Raw genomic sequence first — 21,639 nt, 5'->3', positions numbered from 1 at the left:
GTTACTGTCACCACTGTCCCACACACACAGTCACTGTCCCACACAAAAAGTTTTGATTTACAGTAAATAAAGGAACGCACCACAGCATACAAACAGTGCTAATTCTGTTTGCAGCCTCCTTTGTCCAAGCGCAGTTCTAAACTTGTAGACTGGAGAGTCGTCATTGCTAGATTCTGACGTCCATGAAAACATAGCTAATATTTTACCTGTCAGTCAACACCTGTTCCCTTCTGTTTGATTTAATGTGTTTTGGAGCTTTGCTCTTTTTTTAGTTCTCTAATCAGAATGTTTAAGAAGTGTTGGGCCTTTTTTGTTCGCAGTATGACATGGTCTGATGGATTAGATTTCTTGAAAAAGGTGTAAGGTATTTTAACCAGGAGTATCAATTTAGCTTGAAAGAGGTTCAAAAAAAAAAAGGAATACATTTTGTTATCTGCTTCTGTCGTTTTTGCAACCGGCTTAATCTCATACAATTTCTCCATTTCCACAGCAATATGCACTTTGTAGACTGCAGATAGAATTAGTCATTTGTTTTCTGTTGTAGTGTTTTCCCAATGTAATTTTAGCACTGAATGCCAGGGAACTCGGTAAGGTCTTTTGAAATCATCTTAGAAACACAAGCTCCTGCCTGGTCATTTCATTTTTTCAGTAACACATTTAAAATAAATAAATAAATAAATAGTAACATAATTGTTATATTTTAAGTGCACATTAATATATTTAATTTTAGTAAAATGTACTATGCAGCAAACATGTGTTATTATACAACATGTTTTCCTAAAATCGAGCTGCTATCGTTTTCCAGTGTTTACTCCTTTGCTAACACTAAATGGTACAGTCTTGCATAAAATGTGTGGTAACGGGACATGGAAGCAAAATATTTAGGAAATCCTGTATATTTATAGTCTCCCAAATCCTGATTCATTTCCATTTGCTCATGGATTCCAAAGAATGTGAAAAATTATATTTGGTGTGTTTTAGTTACAGATATAGGAAAAATGTGTCTGAAGTTTTGCTAGGGGGTTGGGGCTTGTCAGGTGTTGTATAGCAGTGTCCTAGTATTCTCCTGGTGTGGACACTGTATATTCACTTCTGTCAAATGCTATTATCTACTGAAGCTAAACTTTGTCAAGTGTGAGGGTCTGAGCTTGTGCTCAAGAATACACATGTATTGCATTCTAACCACAAAGCTACACAAACCACACTAGTTTGATCGCCAGCCAGCTGCTTGAGTCCAGTGCGATGATTTTAAAAATGCATGTCTCAAGTTTTAAGTCCACTAGCTTGCCTGTAACATTTTTGACATTTCAGAAATAAAAAAACTGATCATTGTAGCTGTTGGAAGCCTTGTTTAGGCCACCAAGTTGGAAGGTTATTTGCGATAATGTAAAACCAAATATTTGTGTGGATTAGTAAGAGGTTTTGTTTTCCTGCAGGACCCCTGAGCAGTGTCCCAGCGTAGTGTCCTTGCTGTCGGAGAGCTATAACCCCCATGTGCGCTGTGGGGCAGCCATGGCCCTTGGCATCTGCTGTGCAGGAACAGGAAACAAGGTGAGCTCTCGCCCTCTTTCTCTCGCACGCACACAGCATTGAACGTGCAGTTAATTAACTTGGATATACAGTGTCCTGGAAAAAGTGTTGAACACATGATCAGTTGGGTTTTTACAAAATATCACATCATAGTGGAATGGGTTTCAACTGCACAGCAACCAAAACTAAAATAAAAAATAAAATCACTACAGTGTGAGGTGTCGAAAGGGGCAACAAAGATCACTGAACTAATTAACAAGTGCACTGTAGGGAGGAGGAGCACTGAAATCATGCCAAGCAGTGTGGAGTAGTGGTTAGGGCTCTGGACTCTTGACCAGAGGGTCGTGGGTTCAATCCCAGGTGGGGGACACTGCTGCTTACCCCTGAGGTACTTTACCTAGATTGCTCCAGTAAAAACCCAACTGTATAAATGGGTAATTATATGAAAAAAATAATGTAATTGTATGTAAAAAAAAAAAAAAACAGAAAATAAAAATAATAATAATAATGTGATATGTTGTAACAATTGTAAGTCGCCCTGGATAAGGGCGTCTGCTAAGAAATAAATAATATTAATAACATACCTGAAAATGTTTCCTATGTTGTATATGAAGCAAGGTTGTGCTAGCATAGCACTTGGATAGGAGTGTGTTTAAAAGCAGAGCGATGAGATTTATTAGAAGCAGTTTTATGAGAAATGAAATAAGGGTGCATTGTACAGTGGTGCTACACCTTCCAAGACCGTATGCCAAACAAGCAGAAATTTAAACCCCGGGTCTCCCAGCTCCAGGCCCTCTGCTTTAAACTTTCTGCACGAGGGCCCCATTACGAGAAGGTGTACTGCTTTTTAATCTCTATGTAATATCCATGTTGCCAAACAATTTGAGCAGCTGCTGTTTTTGTAAGAAGCTGTGTTCCAGGATGCGTGCATTAGCCAGGTATGTTTTAACCTTCATGTATATTTTTATAAGTCGGAATTTTCTAAAGTCTGCTTTTTTTATTTATTTTTGTTCTGTTATGTTTTACTTTCCTTTTTTTAAAACCCTGTGCCTGTGTCACAGTCTTGGCTAATGTTTTCTGTCCTGTGAGAGGTACCCTAAACTTAATTTCTCACGAAAGGTGAAACAGTATCCTTTATTCTCATGAGGTGTCGATTTAGCCTGGGTAGTAACAACTAAGTGACCAAGTATCAAACCTAATGGAGATATGCCTCTAAATGACTGAGCTAATACAATTGGAGTCTCCTGACGCTAGAAGTCAACTGCGATGGTAATGGAGTGGAAACACTTGCTCAATCAAATCCTCGTTTTCTCAGGGGTATGCTGTACTTGCTAAATCAAATCCTCGTTTTTTCAGGGGTTTGCTCTACTTGGTGAATCAAATCATCATTTTCTCATGGGTTTGCTGTGCTTGCTTAATCAAATCCTGCAACTGATTTACCCTAGAGGTGCTTTATTGACCAACTTCTTAACATAACTACAAGCAATAACAGTACAATGATGAAAAGCAGGTTTATGTGTTTTAGGCACAATTGCTTAGATCATTTACCAATTTTTTTTTGTTTTGTTTTGCTTTCAGACATCGATATTAGCCATTAAGCAATGTATTGAAAAGTGGAATGCTTTCATAGGAATTCTCCGGTCTCTGCACACATTCTTTGCTTATCGGAAGCAGCACTATAAAACACTGAGGCGTGACAATGTGTTTATAGGATTGCTGCCTCCTAAAAGGAGCACTTCCTCCATGGATTTTCCAGGAATTTTCATTTAATTTCTAGATAAAGACCTCCATGTACTTCCTCAATCTGTTACGCAAAGTACAGTATGCTCCCTAAGTCATTGACTTAACTAAATTCAGGGTTATTTATTATTATTATTATTATTATTATTTATTTCTTAGCAGACGCCCTTATCCAGGGCAACTTACAATTGTTACAAGATATCACATTATACATTATTTTACATTGTACAGATATCACATTATTTTTACATACAATTACCCATTTATACAGTTGGGTTTTTACTGGAGCAATCTAGGTAAAGTACCTTGCTCAAGGGTACAACAGCAGTGTCCCCCACTGGGGATTGAACCCACAACCCTCCGGTCAAGAGTCCAGAGCCCTAACCACTACTCCACACTGCTGCCCTTTAATATATGTTAACTAAATGTCTGTGCTTAGTAGGCATCTGGAAAGTCATTTCGTGATGACAAAGGGAATTTATATTCCCTTCTCTGCCTGTTTCCTGACAAGGAAAGCTGACGCAGCCCTTTGAATCCCTCCTCACCTGGTCTTGTATTTATATTATATTATATTATGTTGTTTGTTTTAGGAAGCAATCAACCTCCTGGAGCCCATGACCAATGACCCTGTCAACTATGTCCGCCAGGGAGCTCTCATTGCATCCTCCCTCATCATGATCCAGCAAACAGAGGTCACCTGCCCAAAGGTAAGAGAGAGCGTCTCGGAGAGCACCTGTCCACAGAACAGCTGGGGCGATGCCAAATTTTTCACTATATTATATTTTTCATACAACAAAAAAAAACTAATTTTAAAAAAAGTGATCCCTGTCCACAGCAGTTTAGTAACAAGAGTGTTGTTGTCCATGGCTTTTATTTTAATTGTGTGAAGGAACATGATAGTGTCCACATTTTGTTTTAATTTAAGCGATGACTGGCACTTGCTTACAATCTGCCCAGCATTACTGAATACCTGCTCACTAGGTACTGACGGGATGTTTAATACTTCTGACCAAAGATACAAGTTTTGGAACGATCTTGGTTGTTTTTCTTCATGTTTACTCCGGGGTGATTCAGATGAATAAATGCAGATTTTGTTTTGAAGTTTTGTAGGGTGCCATCTAATTAAATGGTCACGCAGATTAATTGTGTTACCGAAGTATTCCAAACATTACTTTCTTAACTTTTTTTGCGCCATCTTACTTTAGAAAATAATTGCCAAACATCGGAAGATATTGTATTTGTAGCTCAATTATAGCACAACGCTCTTTAACTTGCTCTGTTACTTTGAAGACTCCTGCCTGCACAGATGCAATCCCACTCACAGGGGGCAGGGCAGGGGGGAGAAGGTGAGCTCAATTGCATGCAGATTCAGAGAGTCAGACCTGAGGGGAACTGAGAAGCTCTGCGCTTAATGCAAAAAATAATTGCCAATTTCAAATTTAATAAAAAATAAAAACTTTTTCCTTTTGCTTAAACTTTTTACACAAAAACGATGCACAGGCTTGACTATCGATAGTTGTCAAACGATAGATAAATCGATGCATCATCTCAACCTTAGTCCGCAGGTATAGAGTGGTTCTGTAGCAAACAAACAGGTACCCACCTGAGATGATACATGGTTTAAAGTGCTGGTGGGTCAGTGGTGGACTTTTGGTACGTGACCTTTTCAGCTAAACGTGCACTTTTAATATTGCTTAGTATTTAGATGTTGTCTTTGTTCATCTATGTTTTGATGATATTATTCTACAGTACTAGAGATTATGTATGCTAACCTAATATATATTAAAGCAAGCTTTATAATTAACTATTTTAGTGTTTTCGTTAAATTAAAACAGCTGTTAAAGTTCTCATGTTTAGTGTTGATTGTTTTTTTTTTTTTCTTTTAGTAAAATGGTGTGAAGGTGGTCTAATAAGTTTCACGTTGTAAAAGCACAGGTTTTTTCCATAAAAGCTGTTTACAAGCCTGTTGACAACACTACACCTTCAGAAACTGCCTGTGTTTTATAGAGTGATCAAAAGATTGTGAAAGCTGGTGGAATTGCAGGGTGAAGAGCCTACCATTATTGTTAGTACCTTGCACCTAATTGGGAGGCTGTACCCACTCCATGTTTAGATGAGTCTGCAGGGTGTCCTTTGTTTCAGTTCTGTTTACATAACGGCTGTGTTTGTATAAAGTAATCATCAGCTGGAAAGTGTGTTGCTCTGATCTGTTTAAATTCTCGGCTCTTCAGGGCCCTGGGTCAACCATGCACTGCAGGGATGGCAATAAGAGTCATATTGCACAGCAGTTTCATCCATTCCAGGTTTGAATATTTGATTGATTAGCCCCAGTGTATTGGTAACAAGCACAGGTATGTCTTATTAAACTCCTAGTAAAACCAGGACTGGATCAAATTGCCATGCAGTGGGGAGTCTTATTTCCATCCCTGCACTGACACCATGTAGAAGAAGCCTTCGTTGCTGGCACGCTTGAAGTTTGAATTCCAGTGTATGAGGATACTTTGTATGTACTGGCATCACCAGGCTAGGTCAAACTTGGACAAAAATATTTGTATAGATTAATCTCGCACTGGAACAGGGTGTGCACATGAAATCTTGGTAAGTTTACACCTGTAGCGTCATATGAGCGATGAAACGACCAGCTTTTTTGTTCACTTGGCTCATGTGTTTCAAAGTTCTGTCACTGAGAACCCTCATTTTAAACCAAGTGAGGTCAGATCCTTTTAAAATGAGTCAGATTTTCAAGTGAAGGCCATCAGTGTAAATCCCCATGTCAGGCACCAGCTTACAGTGCAAGGTGTTAAGAGTGGAGTTTTATGTGTTTTTCACTCATTACCTCATTCCCCTCCCCCCCTTTGATCTCTGTTTCCATAGGTGAACCAGTTCCGACAGCTCTACTCCAAGGTCATCAATGACAAACACGATGATGTAATGGCTAAATTTGGGGCCATCCTTGCACAGGGCATCTTGGACGCTGGTGAGTTGTGACATGATGACTCCTGCAGTGGATTACATTTCGATTTTAAAGAGTGGTGTGTGATTTGTATGTTGCTCTGTTGAAGGGAGCCACATGTACATGCATTCTCTTAGACCGATACCTTCCAGTGTCCAGATAGGCTTCTGAAGATTTCTACAAAGTAAGAAAACGTGCATGAACTAGGCTGCAGCAGCCATATATTCTGAATGATAAATTACTTCTGTGGTTCAGCTTAGCAGGGGCAATGGAGTTGCCTTGACCTTTTAATGTAGAATCTCCTGAAGTATTGCCTGGTGTAATGAGCAGATAAAGTAGAAGATGAAGGTCGCTCCCCACCTCCCTGAAAGGTGCATCGTTTTGTTAGCGATCAATACTTTTTAGAGGCACTCTGGACGAATCTGTATGAGAGAACGTAAACACTGCATCAGCTGTAGCGCTTAATTGTGCCCAGTGCTCGGCTTTTACACACGTATGCTGTTAAATCTCAACATTAAAGTTTTATAATGCCCAGTACACAGGAAGTTTAGTTATACTACCTAAGTCTCATGATGCAGTGCCCTGCACCTAAAATTGTGGGTTATATCTTCCATTCCTCACGGCTTTGCAAGTCTTTGTACAGTAGGGGAGTAATTACCTGTCAGTCTGTACCAGGCTAAGGGTGGCTGTCACGCTGCTCTCATGATTTAAAGATAGGAGAGAGGAAGCAGTGTAAAGTAAATGAGGAGAATCCATGCACTTCACTTAATGGGGATGAGACGATAGGGGATGGTTATTTATGGAGTGTTTTGTCTTCAGCCTTTAGCATTCAACAACATATAACATGGCATCTTAAAATGCTGTTGAGCGATCGGTATCTATCAAAACTTCTATTTATTTTTCTTCTGTTGGGGAGAAAGACAGATATGAGATCAGGGGGCCTAAGTTTGACTGCTGGTAGAGGGTGTAACGGGAACTTTGAGTCAGCCTAGGGAATGCGTTTCCAAAACTAGGTGGAAGATTGGGTATTACTGTTTGCTTTTCCCAGTTTCTGCTCTCGAATTGAATGTGTATCTTCCCCTTCCTGCCATTCCAGTGTTTCTCTGCCTTTTATTTATTTATTTATTTATTTTTACATACATACATACACACACACACACACACACACATCATATTTTAGTGTACGCCCCTGAATCATAGTCTGCTCTTCAGAATATATATATATATAGATAGGCTTCTCTCTCTATCCCTCTCCCTCTCTCTCCACTCTCTCTACTCTCCGTCACCCCAGTCATGCACACACAGATTACTTCATATTAAATTGTGCTTACAAGCCCCCCTTTGATCTCTGCGGCAGGAGGGATTTCGGCAAGCCAGGGGGAGGTTGTGTCTTTTTTTTTTTTCCCACATTTAATAGTAATTGTATTAATATTATCCAAGGTACAGTACATTCAGATACTTTTAATTATAATGTGAGCCTCCCATCAAATGCTGGCAATTTACTGTAGAACAATAAAATACATTCTAGAAACTAATGGGGTTTATAGTCCATAAGCCACCTACTGCACCAGAATTGCACATACTCTTTTATATATATATATGTGTGTGTGTGTGTGTATATGTATGTGTATATATGTATGTGTGTGTGTGTATATATATATATGTATATATATATATATATATATATATATATATATATATACGTAGTCTGAGCACACTCTTAAACTCGGGGGAGACGTTTAAGGAGGACAGAGATGTTTTAAACTCCTGTAAGTGGTTTTGTTCGTGCAGTGGGCGTGCTATGTGTCCAGACAACTTTAATAATCAAGAAGATCACACAGACTCTTTTAATTTGAAGTTTTAACGTATCGGAGCAGTATTAGTACTCCTTCGATTTTATTAAATGCTTAATAATGGATCGAGTGGTTGCAAGCCACTGCATTCTTAAATTGATTCAATTAAATGAACATTATCTCAAATGTGTTTGACAATGTTGCAGACAAATTGCTCAATGTCAAGCATCTGTTATAATAAACTTTTAATATGTTCTTTCAACAGTCAACTTTAAATGACTTTATAACATGTATTTCCAATTCAGATACTTCAATAATTTTATTTTACTCCATTGATCTGTTTTGAAGGGATTTAAGCTTTCAATAGAGGGACCAGTTGAAGCAGGTTTTAAGACAACCTCTCATTTTGCCAATTTTCAGTGTTGAGTAATATGAGACACTACCATAAGCATTTTCTAATAATTATTTTAAACCAAATGTTAGCTCAACGCCACGCTTTTCGTTCCAATTTCTTCTTGCCAGGCTGTAATTAATCTGTGATATATATAGAAAATGTTTATTTTAATATAAATGCCTACCTTCTGTTATCCAAAAGGTATTTCGTTTGTTAATATTGACAAGATCGCTTATTATAGAGAGGATCTTGGCTTTTAAATCACTGACCATCAGAAAACCCCACTACACTGGCCAAAACCAATGAGTCATCTCCAGCACTGCTTTTACTACCAGCAGGTAAAGACAAGCTTACAAATCGGTCCACTGTAAAGTTACAGTTTATATTTTAAATCATTTTATAACATGCAGTTCTAATTCAGATACTTCAATATAGCAGTCTTTTATAAATTAATTTTATTTTACTTCATTGAGACACACAGAAGGCAAGAGGTTAATTTGCAACCTTGAGTATTTAAATTTAGGACTGCTCATTCATTTACTTAATGTCATATTAGGTTTCTTATTTATTTAAATACTTTTGTTTTTTCTTACTATAATCAAACCTAGTTCGATTGCTTCTGGCATATTAACTCTGTTCCATATAGTTTGCCATTCTGCTCTCTGGTTCAGAATGTTTTAAGGCTCTGAGTCTAATTAAAAAAGATGCTTTTGCCCGATAAGGGAGGTTTGGAACTTTCAGCATACACAAACTTATTCAAAAGGATACAAAATACAGGATCCTACAACATTACTATTAGCAATGTATTTAATTCTATAGCATTCAATAGGGCAGCAGTGTGGAGTAGTGGTTAGGGCTCTGGACTCTTGACCGGAGGGTCGTGGGTTCAATCCCAGGTGGGGGACATTGCTGCTGTACCCTTGAGCAAGGTACTTTACCTAGATTGCTCCAAAAAAAAAAAAAAAAAAAAACCTGTATAAATTGATAATTGTATGTAAAAATAATGTGACATCTTGTAACAATTGTAAGTCGCCCCGGATAAGGGCGTCTGCTAAGAAATAAATAATAATAATAAGTAAGCTGTTCCCAGCAAGATTCGAATTCTCCTCCTGGTTCAGCTCAAAGTGACTCTGTGAACACCGTAACAGGCCTTACACAGATCTGCTAATAATATTTTCTACTGGTTTTATATTCTTTAAAACACATTACAGTCATTACAATATTTGTTGTAGTTTCACAAATGTTCAATTTGTATCCCAAAGATCAGCCTGCTTCCAGTAGCTGTGACAGTCTTCGGTCAGTCTCTGCTCACAGGTGTGGGTGACCAGTCTTTAAAAGCCTGATACCTGCAAAAACTTAAATCTTGTTAGCTGGGCTCCCATCTCTGCATTCTCATTCCCATCGTCAGTGGGCAAAAACATTTTAACTGAATCTGGGTCATCAAAGAACTGCACACCCTTGCAACCGAGGACTTCCATGCAAAACGATCTAATGACTTATAGCACAAAAGGGACGTGCCAGAACCGTCTGTGACTCTCTGTGCACCATGCCTGTCTCTGCGCACCAGTATTCTTCCATTGTTTAGACTCCTGTGCACTCCATTCCATTTTGATTATACGTATGTTTTTATTCAAATTGATATGTAATGCATAATACAACTAAAAATATGGTAAACAGTAATTCAACATTCATCAAATTATATTCTGCCACGACATATCAGATTACAGTTACAACATTATTATGAGAACTAATATTACATAACAGTATGTCGGTATACAAAAAAAAAGACCATCACTCGGTGTAAGGTGCATGTCTTTTTTTTTTTTTTACCTTTTAAAAAATATATATTAATCTGTCTAAATTGTAGGACCTTATATATAATCTCTCTCAAATTACGACAGTTTATAGATATGAGTTTATATATGTTGATAGCCCAATAAAGATTGAAGGTCATATTTACCACTTCTGGATGAACCACCAGATTAGAATGATGCTTTTGGTTGTAAGGAAACACAATGAACTAACATATTTTTGCTTTCAGACACAACTCTTAACAACATATGTTTATCCAGGATCTTAGTAGCTACGAGAATTTGTGTTTGTATAAAACACACACTCAAAAGGTTGATTGAAAGTCTGCGCCTCTTTTCCATGCCAATCAATAAGCGAATAGTTTGTCCTGTTGTGTGTGTGTGTGTTATTTTTTTTTGTTTTAATTCTTTAAGCTTTTGTTTGTGTGTTGAGCTGGCTGCTCTCCATGCCCTCTGTCTCCAGTCACTTGGTCCTTTCCTCCTCGTAATGTCCCATCTCCGGCCCTGGCCTCTGGGTGTGGAATTAAAACTACTGTCTCTCCAGGGAATGATTCGGGTTGTTTAGATGGGGCATTTCCACCATGTGAGCTTAAATTGCATCCCAAAACTGAAAAGCCTTTGTGCCCTGAGCCCATGCTTCATGCTTCATGCTTCATGCTTTCTCCTCCAGGGGGCCGCAATGTGACGATCTCTCTGCAGTCACGGACGGGTCACACACACATGCCCTCGGTCGTGGGCATCCTGGTCTTCACCCAGTTCTGGTTCTGGTTCCCTCTCTCCCACTTCCTGTCTCTCTCCTTCACTCCCACCGCCATCATCGGCCTCAACAAGGACCTGAAGGTAACCCCCTGCAGGTCTACAATGCATTGGTCCATCGTGCTTCGGTTATAGTTTTACATGCACGACCTGTATAAAGTATAAGATCTAAATATACAATAAGTGCAGTGCATGCTATTGTAAAGATTTACATGGTAAGAACACTTAAATCAAGTTTGAAGCTGATGATATGTGATCTAGAAACGTGTTATGATTAGAAATACCACTGAGTTATAAAATAAATAAATAAATAAATAGATAACTGTTACCAAGGTTTTAAGTTTTATTAATGCAATTTGTTTCCAAAAAGTAGTAAATTAACTAAGCATCTATTTTTGGAAATTACTTCAGTGGTAATAAAACACCAGTGATTTTATCAAAGCATTTACTGGTGTATAACTTGCATATGCATCCAAACCCTAAATCCCTTCATGCCTCTGAACTCAATTTCAACGATATCTCTGCAAAAAAAATCAAATTCAAGCCGCTTTACTGCCAGTCTTTCTCTTGCTGAAAGGTGACATTGTGAAGCGAATGCTCTTGTCGTAATAAATTTAAAAAAGCTGAATGTCTTTAACAGTGGCATCCAATTTATTCTGTGAATTATTATTATTATTATTATTATTATTATTATTATTATTATTATTATTATTGCCCTTTTACAAAGAAGGTAATGCAGGATAGTCTTGAAAAGCAAATGCTCACAGTCTCCTGAGATCTCTTGGAATTTGGAGTTGTGGAGCTGATTCAGTAATTATGGAACATTTGGATATACTCTTCTAAGCTAAGGAAGCAATGTTGCTGGTGCGCAGTGTACACCTGGATATTCTTCAGCTAGCCACACCCAGAATAGGAACTGGGACCAATGTTGTTTTTTTGTGTCTCTGATAAAAGCTCGGGAGGGATTTTTATTTTGTATTACCCCAAATAAATCTTTTTTTAATAGAGCAAAATATTCACATTCTTTTTTCACCTCTCCTTGTAGATGCCCAAGGTGCAGTACAGATCAAACTGTAAGCCATCCACTTTCGCTTACCCACCTGCACTGGAAGTGCCAAAAGAGAAGGAGAAGGAGAAGGTGAGAGCTTCTTTATCCGCTCATGCTCTTGCTGCAGCAATACTAAAGAAAATTAAAAGCTTCATAGTTTTTTCAATCCTGGTGCACTGATAGTCAATGCATACAAGTCTCAGCAGTGCTACAAAGCAACTGAGAGTTTGCTTCAATAAATCTTGTGTATATAAATAATACAAATGTTCACCGCTACCGTTTTTGTAGTTCTTTTGGTTGTATATTTTCCGGGAAACTCTAGTAAACAAGTTGAAAACCTAAATTCTAATGCCAGGCACTGGACTGGGTTGTCAGTAGTTCAAGCCTGGATGCCAGTGTTGAAATGTTTCGACTCTGCCACCTCTGACCCTGTGCTTGTCGGTTAGGTTTCCACGGCTGTTCTCTCTATCACTGCCAAAGCCAAGAAGAAGGAAAAGGAGAAGAAAGAGAAAGAGGAGGAGAAAATGGAGGTGGTGAGTAACGAGCACAGATCCCAACCTGTGAACATGGTCTTTCTAACAGTGAAAAAACAGTACATGTGTGCTCACAGATTTCATCACCCTGATATAAATAGAATAGCGGATATCTTTTTTAAAAATCTGTCATGGTTTCGTTTTGCATTTTAACTTGGTATTAGAGAAGCTAGAGTATTTCCTCTGGGTGTCTGCCTGAAGCTGTCAAAGAATTAACATGGTCACTAAGATTGTATTTCTGTTTGGTGGTACAGGAGGAGACAGAGAAGGAAAAAGAGAAGGAGAAGGAAAAAGAGAAGGAGAAGGAGAAGGAAAAAGAGAAGGAGAAGGAAAAGGAAAAAGAGGAGAAGGAGAAGAAAAAAGAGCCAGAGCCAACTTCCCAGCTTCTGGAGAACCCTGCCAGAGTCATGCCTGCCCAGCTTAAAGTGCTGACCATGCCAGACACCTGCCGCTACCAACCCTTCAAACCAGTACGTTCTGTTATTTACTGCAGTCATGCTGCGTGAGCAGTCACTTTTAAACCAGAGTGTGTATGGCTACCGAGTCAGGAGTGTAACTGTTCCCTGTTCAAACTATTACGCACTACTGTAATCCATTTGGTCACTGAATTTTTACTATGTTAATTTTATGCTATGCTTTAAATGCACATATGATTTATTTTTATTTTTTTTTCCCCAAAAGTGTTGACAGGGTAACTTCTCGTACCCCATAAAGTTCACGTAGGCAGTTTTATCAATGAAAAAATGCAAGTAGGAAATTGTCTGAAGTGGATACACACACACTCTAACTATGAGCAGTGCAAACCAGTGCCTACTACTGTAGACTTTTTGAGACATTGCAAACCAGTGCAGGTGTCTGACAGCGTTGCTGGAAACTTGGTTATTCAACATTCAACTAGTTTGCTCAGCAGATTTGCTGAGCTGTGAACCTAACTTTTAACCGTACCACAAGCTGTATGTGTTTGTGTGAAGGAGTGATACACCCAGATATATCGGCTGCTGGCCTTTGAGACAGGTTTCTGCTTCACAGGCTGCTATTTAGTGATTCATTAAAAGACTATCGGGGTGTAATTAACATGGTTCTATGATGGAAGATTATTAATTGTTGCAAGGGAGGGGTAGGAAAGCATTTTGTTGCTCCAATTACTTTACTTTAATGGGATCTAAATTCTTCATCCCTGGAAAGGAAATGAGGGTCAGGACCCCTTTGCTAATGTTTTTTTAACGCATAAATTGCAGCTGCCTGTGGACATGGTTCATGACAGCATGTCAGGGAGGATTCTTATTTTATTATTTATTAACAAAATGTATTCACATCACCAAAACAAGCTCACTTGTGCGTGTCATTCTGACAATTGGTGCTCTTTGATAAGCACACAAGGTTAATCACCCCGAAGGCTAATCTCCTGGAAGTTACACTCCTTTGGAATTTTTGACAGCCACATTTAATATTGAATTGTTTGACGTATGGTTCTTGTATATTAAGAAGTTACATGGAGAACTCAGGGAAGGAAATAAGACTCCTATTGCGTAGCTGTTTCACCCATTCCAGCGTTTACTACTAGTTTGATTATCCACAGTGTATAGGTAATAAGCTCAGGTGTGTCTTACTAAACTCGCAGTAAAACCAGGAATGGATTAAACTGCTATGCAATGGGAAGTCTTACTGTATTTTCTCTGGATCAGTTGTCCACTGTTCCTGACACATTTTATAAAGTCAGCCTCCCCCCGTCGTCGTCCCCGTCCCCCACCCCCCCTTTGGCAGTGCCCCTAACCGGTCTCCATGCTTCCCAACACAGCTGCACATCGGTGGGATTATCATCATGAAGGACACCAGTGAGGAGGATGAGGAGCTGGTAGAGTCGGTGGACGCCCACGGCCCCAAGATCGAGGAGGAAGAGCAGGAGCCCGAGGCCCCAGAGCCCTTCGAGTACGTCGATGAATAAACGACACTTCAGATTCCCAGGTACGCAACCCTCCGTGCTCCACCTGAGCTTTATTTACCAGGAAGAAACCTTTTATAGAATATATATATATATATATATATATATATATATATATATATATAAATGTATGTATTGCAGTATTAGTATTCTGCGAGCGTACATGAATCCCACAATATTGCGATATGGAAAAAAAAAATATATATATATATATGCATATGCGAATGCAATGTTACGTTTCAGTCCCTGTTTTAAGTAATGGAAAGCTACATTCCGTTTGTTTTTATAGTTAGGTAGTGCTCATAAAGGTTATACCATGCTGCCAAAAAACACAGTCGAGTTCCATTTAATGTTTTTCTTTTTGTGGGTTACAACATTTTAATTCATTTTAAAAGGATCTCCTTTTTTCCTCTCCTGGCTGAGGCTGCCTATAATGTCAATCATAGAAAATGTTGGTTATGCTTTATTTTCTCGCTTTGCCCCTAGATGGCATTGAGATTGATAGTTCTGGCCATTAGGAGATCTTAACAGTCCGATCTCTAGACTCTCCCAGCTCCCACAGATTAATGTGCATGGAATGTAAACAAACGAAGACCACCGTTGCACATGATTCTAAACACTTTTAAGATGTACCTTGAAAAGAGGATCTTGGTGGTTTTTGGCAGATAATCCCAACTTTAAAAGGCCTGTTTTGTTTTTATTTAAATCATAAGCTTCAAGAAAAATAAGTGAGAGAACGAATAAATCTTGATATTTACATAATCTTTGTATCCAAACTCTAGTGAGTTAACCCCCCCCCCTTTTTTTTTTTTTGAAGCTAGTTTATTTGAATGTGTAATTGCCAGCCTGCTGTCTTTCTCTCAACAGAATAATAAAGTGCTGCGTGGCTAATTTCAAATGTAGTAAACCAAATATGCATACAAGCAGAGATTTTAGTGATGCGTCACTGTCCAAAAGGCTCCAGTGATGTTTTTGTTGATGCGATGTAGTTCTAAAGCAGATCGCAGCCCTTGCAAGCTGATTTACTAGGTCTGCACTACGTAGCCTCATGTATTGAGCTTTTTCTTCAGCACCAAATCTATACCTTTTTTTTTTGCGTAGTTTGAGCATTTTATTGATTTATAATTTTTTTTGTTTTACCACTAAACAGTTATACACAGCTTATGTTTTATGTGTGCAAGCATACTGTTTTTCTGTCTGGAAGAGGTTTAAAGGTTGCACATTTTTAGTCTGTGTAATTGAATTGCATTTGCTCTATGCAGTCCTATCTAACACACTGCATTGTGTGCATCCCTCGCCCCCCCCCCTTCTTTCTGCAGGTCATGCAATGAGATCTCCGCTCTGCAGCAGCTGTAAGGGAGCCATGCAGACACAGACGCAGCCTGCAACGACACCACTCTAGTATTTTACACTGTCCTTCCTTTGTCTGGCCAGAGAACTTCTTATCAAATGTTTTACGCTTGAGTTTATTCTGTAACAGTTATTTCCACTCAGTTCAATAAAAAAAATATATATATATATATATATATATATATATATATATATATATATATATATATATATATATAATGCATACTTTAATGGAGAAAACAGCATTTGTATTTAATGTTATGAATATATTTTGTCTCCTGAAACTTCATAATGATATCCTTTAATGCAACATGTAGTGTTTACAAAAAAGAAAATAGGTGTAAAAAAATAAAATTAGAATATTAGTTACAAGAAATATGATAAATGTTTGCTGTTCCTACAAGTACAGTGAAACTTTCTACACCTCTTATATAATGGTGCTTTGTGTATTCCAGATCTCTCCAAACATACGGAATGGTTTGCTCAAGAGTAAGGAACTTCAAATGTCATTTGAATTGTTTTGTTCTGTTTTACATTTCCTGCACTGTTTTATGGTGGTTATCATTGCAGACACCACAGCGGTAGAAATGTAAAACACCAGTTGTAATGAAATTTGAAGCTGCCTTATCCGTAAAGGGTTTTATTTTTTCGGTGTGCAATTTATGAATCCTGGACGTGAATGGGAGGGTATTTAAATTCAGGACTCTCTCTTTTGTTTATGCCATACCTCCAGCGGCTTGGGGGTGTGTTATACAAGTACAGCCTCAAACTGTAATAAATACTTTTTTCTAAAACTTATTAAAAGCTTCAGTGAACTGGTTTTATTGGCCGTACTTTATATTTAACAACCAGGGAGGTGTTTCAGCTAATGAAAAATAAGCTATTATAGGTCGCAACCTTTTGCATGAAAGTTGATCGAAAGTGTCTAATCAATTTCTTTTTAAACGTTACAGCGTGTGGGAAAGTGGCTAGGCTTGTTAAAGATAAAGACTCCAGTTTTACAGTTCATTTTATTATTACACTTGTCTGCAAAACAACTTCTTAACATTGTTTATAGACTTTAAGACAGGCACAGGCAATGACTGGGGAATGTATACCAGCTCTTATAGCAGACTGTGTTTCAACAAGGAGCCTTCCATTGAGGCATCTTTGTAGAGCACAACACAGGAAAAATATCCAAACGGGGTGATGCACTGGGAAGCCATAGCAGCAATACCTCGCATTCTCCAAATATCTACGTTCCGCACACTTCAAACAGCTCTCTCAGCTGTATTAATTACCAAGCACGGCCTTCCAGAATACTGTTCGGCTGAGTGGTCACAGGTGTTGAGACACTGAAGAAATAAAAACACAATGACGGTGTGGCATGCTCTGATGTCTCAGAAAGTCTAGACAAGGATGAAGTTCGATCAGCCTTCTGTCTGGAGCATACTCAGAACAGCAATACAATGACAAGGAGTGTAACATGCACAGCTCCAAAAAAATAAATCTCTGTGTGAAGAAGTGTCTCCTTGCCTCTAATTATTTAGAAGCAGTGTATTTACGTATCAATCAGACCACACTGTGTAGCAGAAGGTGCTTTTTGCTGTTCCTCAATCCACGCCTCATCACAAACTGATGCATTTTAATGCATCACATGTAGAAGTATATACAGTACCAACCCAGGACTGGGACCATACAGCAACATTCATTTTGTTTCTTTTTAAAGTTCAAGTTGTTTGTTTAAATAGTTTTCCTTGCGATGCAAACTAAACAATAGGACTGTACTCTGAGATGCAAACTAGGTCGGAGTCCTCGCAAAGTGTTTTCAGTGAATGTGAGGGTACAGCACTGGTACTGGCTTTGATTCTCCTCCTCGTCCTGATCTCATTGTCCTTGTCTCTATTGTTCCTTATGCAGATTGATGTGCTCTTGTCCTGTTTCACCGTCTGCTTTTTTTTTATTATTAACTGGGACTCCTGTTTGTGCTTTGCTATTTGTGGTATGTGTAAGATAAATGTAAGCTGTCCGTCAGTATTAAATACATAGCTGACAACATAGACAATACATGCATGGTTTCAAATACAAATGTCCTGGCAGCTGCAGGATTATAAGCAGGCATTGTGTCCTTGGTAACGAGGTATGATTCAGAACCAGTAACCAATCCTGCCTCTTCTTGCACTGGTAATGACTGACGCAAGAGTTGAGGAGCATTCGTTATTTAATAGCGAGGGGGCTTGTGTGCCTGCAACCACAGCAATAAAAAACTGTCTAGATCAAAACCGCCAATAACAACTACAGGTGCTTGGATGGATTGATAAAATCAAGGTGTGTGTGTGTGTGTGTGTGGAGGTTCTAAGATTGAAATAGTTAAAACCCTAGCTGGAAGGATATCTGATAAACCAGTGTCCAGATTGTATAGCGACTCGCAGCTGCTAAGGGACTGTGCACTAGGGTGAGATTCGACTTACTGGGCATTCGAGAGATAATTAGTTTCTTTTTGGTTCTTATTTTCTTTTTAAGCATGGGATTGAAGAAGCAGCTGAGCAATATCAAACCTGTACAGAACACTCGCAGTGACATCAATTAGCATAAGACGACACGAACGCAAAATGTTACTGGAAGATCGGACAGATGGGTTTTGTCAGCCGTTACTTCTGTGCAGCCCCTGAACCGGGACCTGTCTGTAAGAGCATCCTGAATCCAAATTGGCTTGAGAATGGTATTGATCTTAATCTGTGACAGGTTAGAGTTTAAGATCTGTGTGTGTGTAGGTTGTTTTGTTTTTTTTTATACTGGGAGTAGCAAACATCCATTGTGAAGCTTTCTTCAAGCATCAAACTGAACTCCTGAAAATTGACATTAGTAAGAAATGATTACTAGGATTACATCACTAGTTGCACATTGCACGTATACTTTCTATAACCCTTCAATTAACTGTTGGCTTCTATGTGCCCAGCATAAAGATGCCAAAGGAGTCTGTGTAACATATATGACTGGTTAACAAAAACACACTCAGCTAGAGGACTTACTCAAATGCATTGTATTTCTCAAAGCGGGCCAGTCACAGTGAGTCTCATAACATCAATCAGTTATTTTTAAGCAAGTAGATTACATGGAATCAGTTCTTTTAATGTTAAATTTAATTCAAGTACAATATGTAATAATTTAAAAATGCATTTAAATATTTGAGTTAGCACAACAGTAACGTTTCTGCATGAACTATCTAATAGATGGAGCGATTACAAATGAAAAATCTACCCCCACCCCCTCTTCTGTCCCCACGGTGCCCCCCTTTGTCTGTCCTGCACTGCATTTGTTTATCAATAAAATGAGCATCAATAATTGCCTGTCCTCTTGTAGGTGTGCTGCATATGAATATTATCGATCAATGTTTTATCAATGTGTTAAGGCCCTCGTGTGACACACAAACAACTACATCAATGATCCTGTCAAAAAAACATATTAAGCTGACATCATATTTTTCAATAGTGTGTGTTTTCATCAATGTGGATATGAGCTAATTTCCCCAGCATAAAATTGTAAACATACCCTCTGCAAATCTATCATATCTGTATCCAAATTGCTGTGATGTCCAAGATAGTCTGGTGCTAAAGCAAATATGTACATTTCATGAATAGTACTGGTAGTGGAGTCCTGTACCATGAACTTCTCCTTAATCAAATGCTACCAGTGCTACTGTGACTCATTAATCCACATGTTCCTTGAAGAGTGTTAAACCATGCTTTGAGAAATGAAACTAATAAACCTTCATGAGCTGCACGCTTCATTTTATTAATCAAAATTGGCTTAAGCAGGGCCTCCTTTGTGATCCCTTTCATAATGATAATGCGAGTGAAACAGCGTTTTGGAGGAAAGCCACTGCCTTCTTCCCCCTTCTAAGTTCTCAGCACTGCTTTTAATTAACTCTGAAGAAATGATGAAAGTACTGTTCTGTTTGTTTCCATAGTTACTGATTCCTTCGCGTGATAATCTTGCTCTTGCTCCTGAGCTCCTTCTTGCACTGAACCTGTAGGGTCACGGTCAGCAGGCACGGGGAAAAGACTCCAACAACGTGACATGACAAGAAAAACACGTCCATCCCACGCTTTTGGAACGTCTTTTTAAAAGAAAGCAAGCTGGAACAACAAGATTAATGGCCGTGCCACACGACCAAACAGCATGCTTTTGAAATTGCCAGAAAAAAAAGAAAAGCAAACAAAGTAGACGTTTTTGAGGTCTGATTCAAGCCAGGCTTGAAGCCCGGGCAGTTCCTGCAGGTCTGCTTTTTCTCAAATGCGGTTCCTGTAGCCACAAAGATGATCTTGTGCCGGTCTCGTGGCAAATTTCACCCCCTACCAAATGTTCATGTTAAATAGGAGGAGAGGCGGGCAATACAAAACCTCAGAAAACACCAGCGGAGTTACTACAGAATTAAAGGGTGGCGGTATCAAGATCTGCTACGGTTTAGATCACTAAAATTGACCCTTTACCAGTTTTTTGTCAGTGGCACTTGTAAATTGATTTGACTCCAATTGGCCCAAAGCAGCATGGTCTGTTACCAGTACATTATCAGCATTATTCACTGCTTGATGTATGCCTGCACTCAGTAGATAAATAGAGGCAGAATGAGCAATAGGCTGCTGTGTGTTAAAGCAGATTGAACTGCTATCAGAGTGAAGTTGGAATTGAGGGATCTTTAACATTTCGTTTGATTGCTCAGAGATGTGTATCTGTGTGTTTATCTGTGTATATGCTTATCCGCGTGCAAGTGTGTGTGTATCTGTGTATCTGTGTCTGCATGCATGCATCTGTGTGTGTGTGTGTAATCATGCTGGAGAAGCTCAGTCTCCATAACCACCCATCTCGAGGAGCAGGAAGAAATCTGTCCTAATCATCTTCATGGGGGCTGGTCAGGGTGCTGTCTGCTGATCCACACTGTTCCCTTCAGTGGCGCCAGTGTGCCACACAATTGCATTTCAGATGAGCAGGCCTATTTATTATCAGGCCAGCCCTGTAAAATTGACCTGTTTATTATTGTGTTAAAAAAACAAGAGTAATAAAGGGTCGGGAGCTGCCAGATGCAGTGTGAAAGAGTGTTTTTTTTTATTGTTTTATTTAGCTTCTTGTCAATTATTATTCAAACAACAACATCATTATTAAACGTGTTCTCTGCGCGTCATAGAGTCTCAGGCAGTGGCAAGGGGCCCTCGTTAGTGATTAGCTGCCACTGCTGCAGCACAAAGGACAGGGTGAAATATTTTTTGTGCGGGGCACCGAATTGAAGGATGTGGATTTTTTGGCACGAGTTAAATATGTTTCTCCTGCCGCTACAGAATGAGCAGTTTTACTATACCAGTACAGAGTTTTGTGCCGGAGGGTTAATTGAGTTTGAATTGTGTTGAAAACACAAACTCACGCTTCGTTAGTGCTTTTAAATAGGACGAGTTTGGGGGTGCTGGGCATACTCTTACATTACCCAGCAGCAATGGATATTCACACGTTCTGTTGAGAACTGACCCGTCACACCCAATATTACCGGTGGTCATTTGATTAATTAACTATGGGAATTAAATTGCTTCCCCAAGGGACATGTGGAGGGAGGTTTACTTTGAGTATGATTACAAAAACACACACTATGTCGTATCAGCTAGTCGCCTCATTCATGGAGGTCAAGTCTCAAGGGTTACCCATGAAACTCATGGTTTTTCACAATGTTGAGTCTCACGGCAGTGCAATGGATTCTCACGTAATGTTTGCGAGGCTGGGTTTTGCAGAGTCGAAGGAGAGGCTGTCAGACTGTCACCGTC

The 21,639-nt window shown here is 39.0% G+C and overlaps 1 protein-coding gene across 1 annotated transcript in view; it reads left to right on the top strand.

Annotated features, from left to right (window-relative positions):
* Positions 1 to 16,670, top strand: part of LOC117417076 (26S proteasome non-ATPase regulatory subunit 1) — a 44,459-nt gene extending 27,789 nt beyond the window's left edge. The window contains exons 17-25 of the mRNA XM_034028800.3: positions 1,437 to 1,551; positions 3,861 to 3,977; positions 6,145 to 6,247; positions 10,892 to 11,061; positions 12,023 to 12,115; positions 12,472 to 12,558; positions 12,813 to 13,028; positions 14,357 to 14,523; positions 15,820 to 16,670. Coding sequence (XP_033884691.1) covers positions 1,437 to 1,551; positions 3,861 to 3,977; positions 6,145 to 6,247; positions 10,892 to 11,061; positions 12,023 to 12,115; positions 12,472 to 12,558; positions 12,813 to 13,028; positions 14,357 to 14,503 — 1,048 coding nt within the window. The 3' untranslated portion in view covers positions 14,504 to 14,523; positions 15,820 to 16,670. The remainder of the gene's footprint in view (positions 1 to 1,436; positions 1,552 to 3,860; positions 3,978 to 6,144; positions 6,248 to 10,891; positions 11,062 to 12,022; positions 12,116 to 12,471; positions 12,559 to 12,812; positions 13,029 to 14,356; positions 14,524 to 15,819) is intronic.
* The last annotated feature ends 4,969 nt before the right edge of the window (positions 16,671 to 21,639 follow it).

This window comes from Acipenser ruthenus, chromosome 12, assembly GCF_902713425.1.
Source record: "Acipenser ruthenus chromosome 12, fAciRut3.2 maternal haplotype, whole genome shotgun sequence".
NCBI lineage: Eukaryota > Metazoa > Chordata > Actinopteri > Acipenseriformes > Acipenseridae > Acipenser > Acipenser ruthenus.
This window is presented reverse-complemented; position numbering and strand designations above follow the sequence as displayed.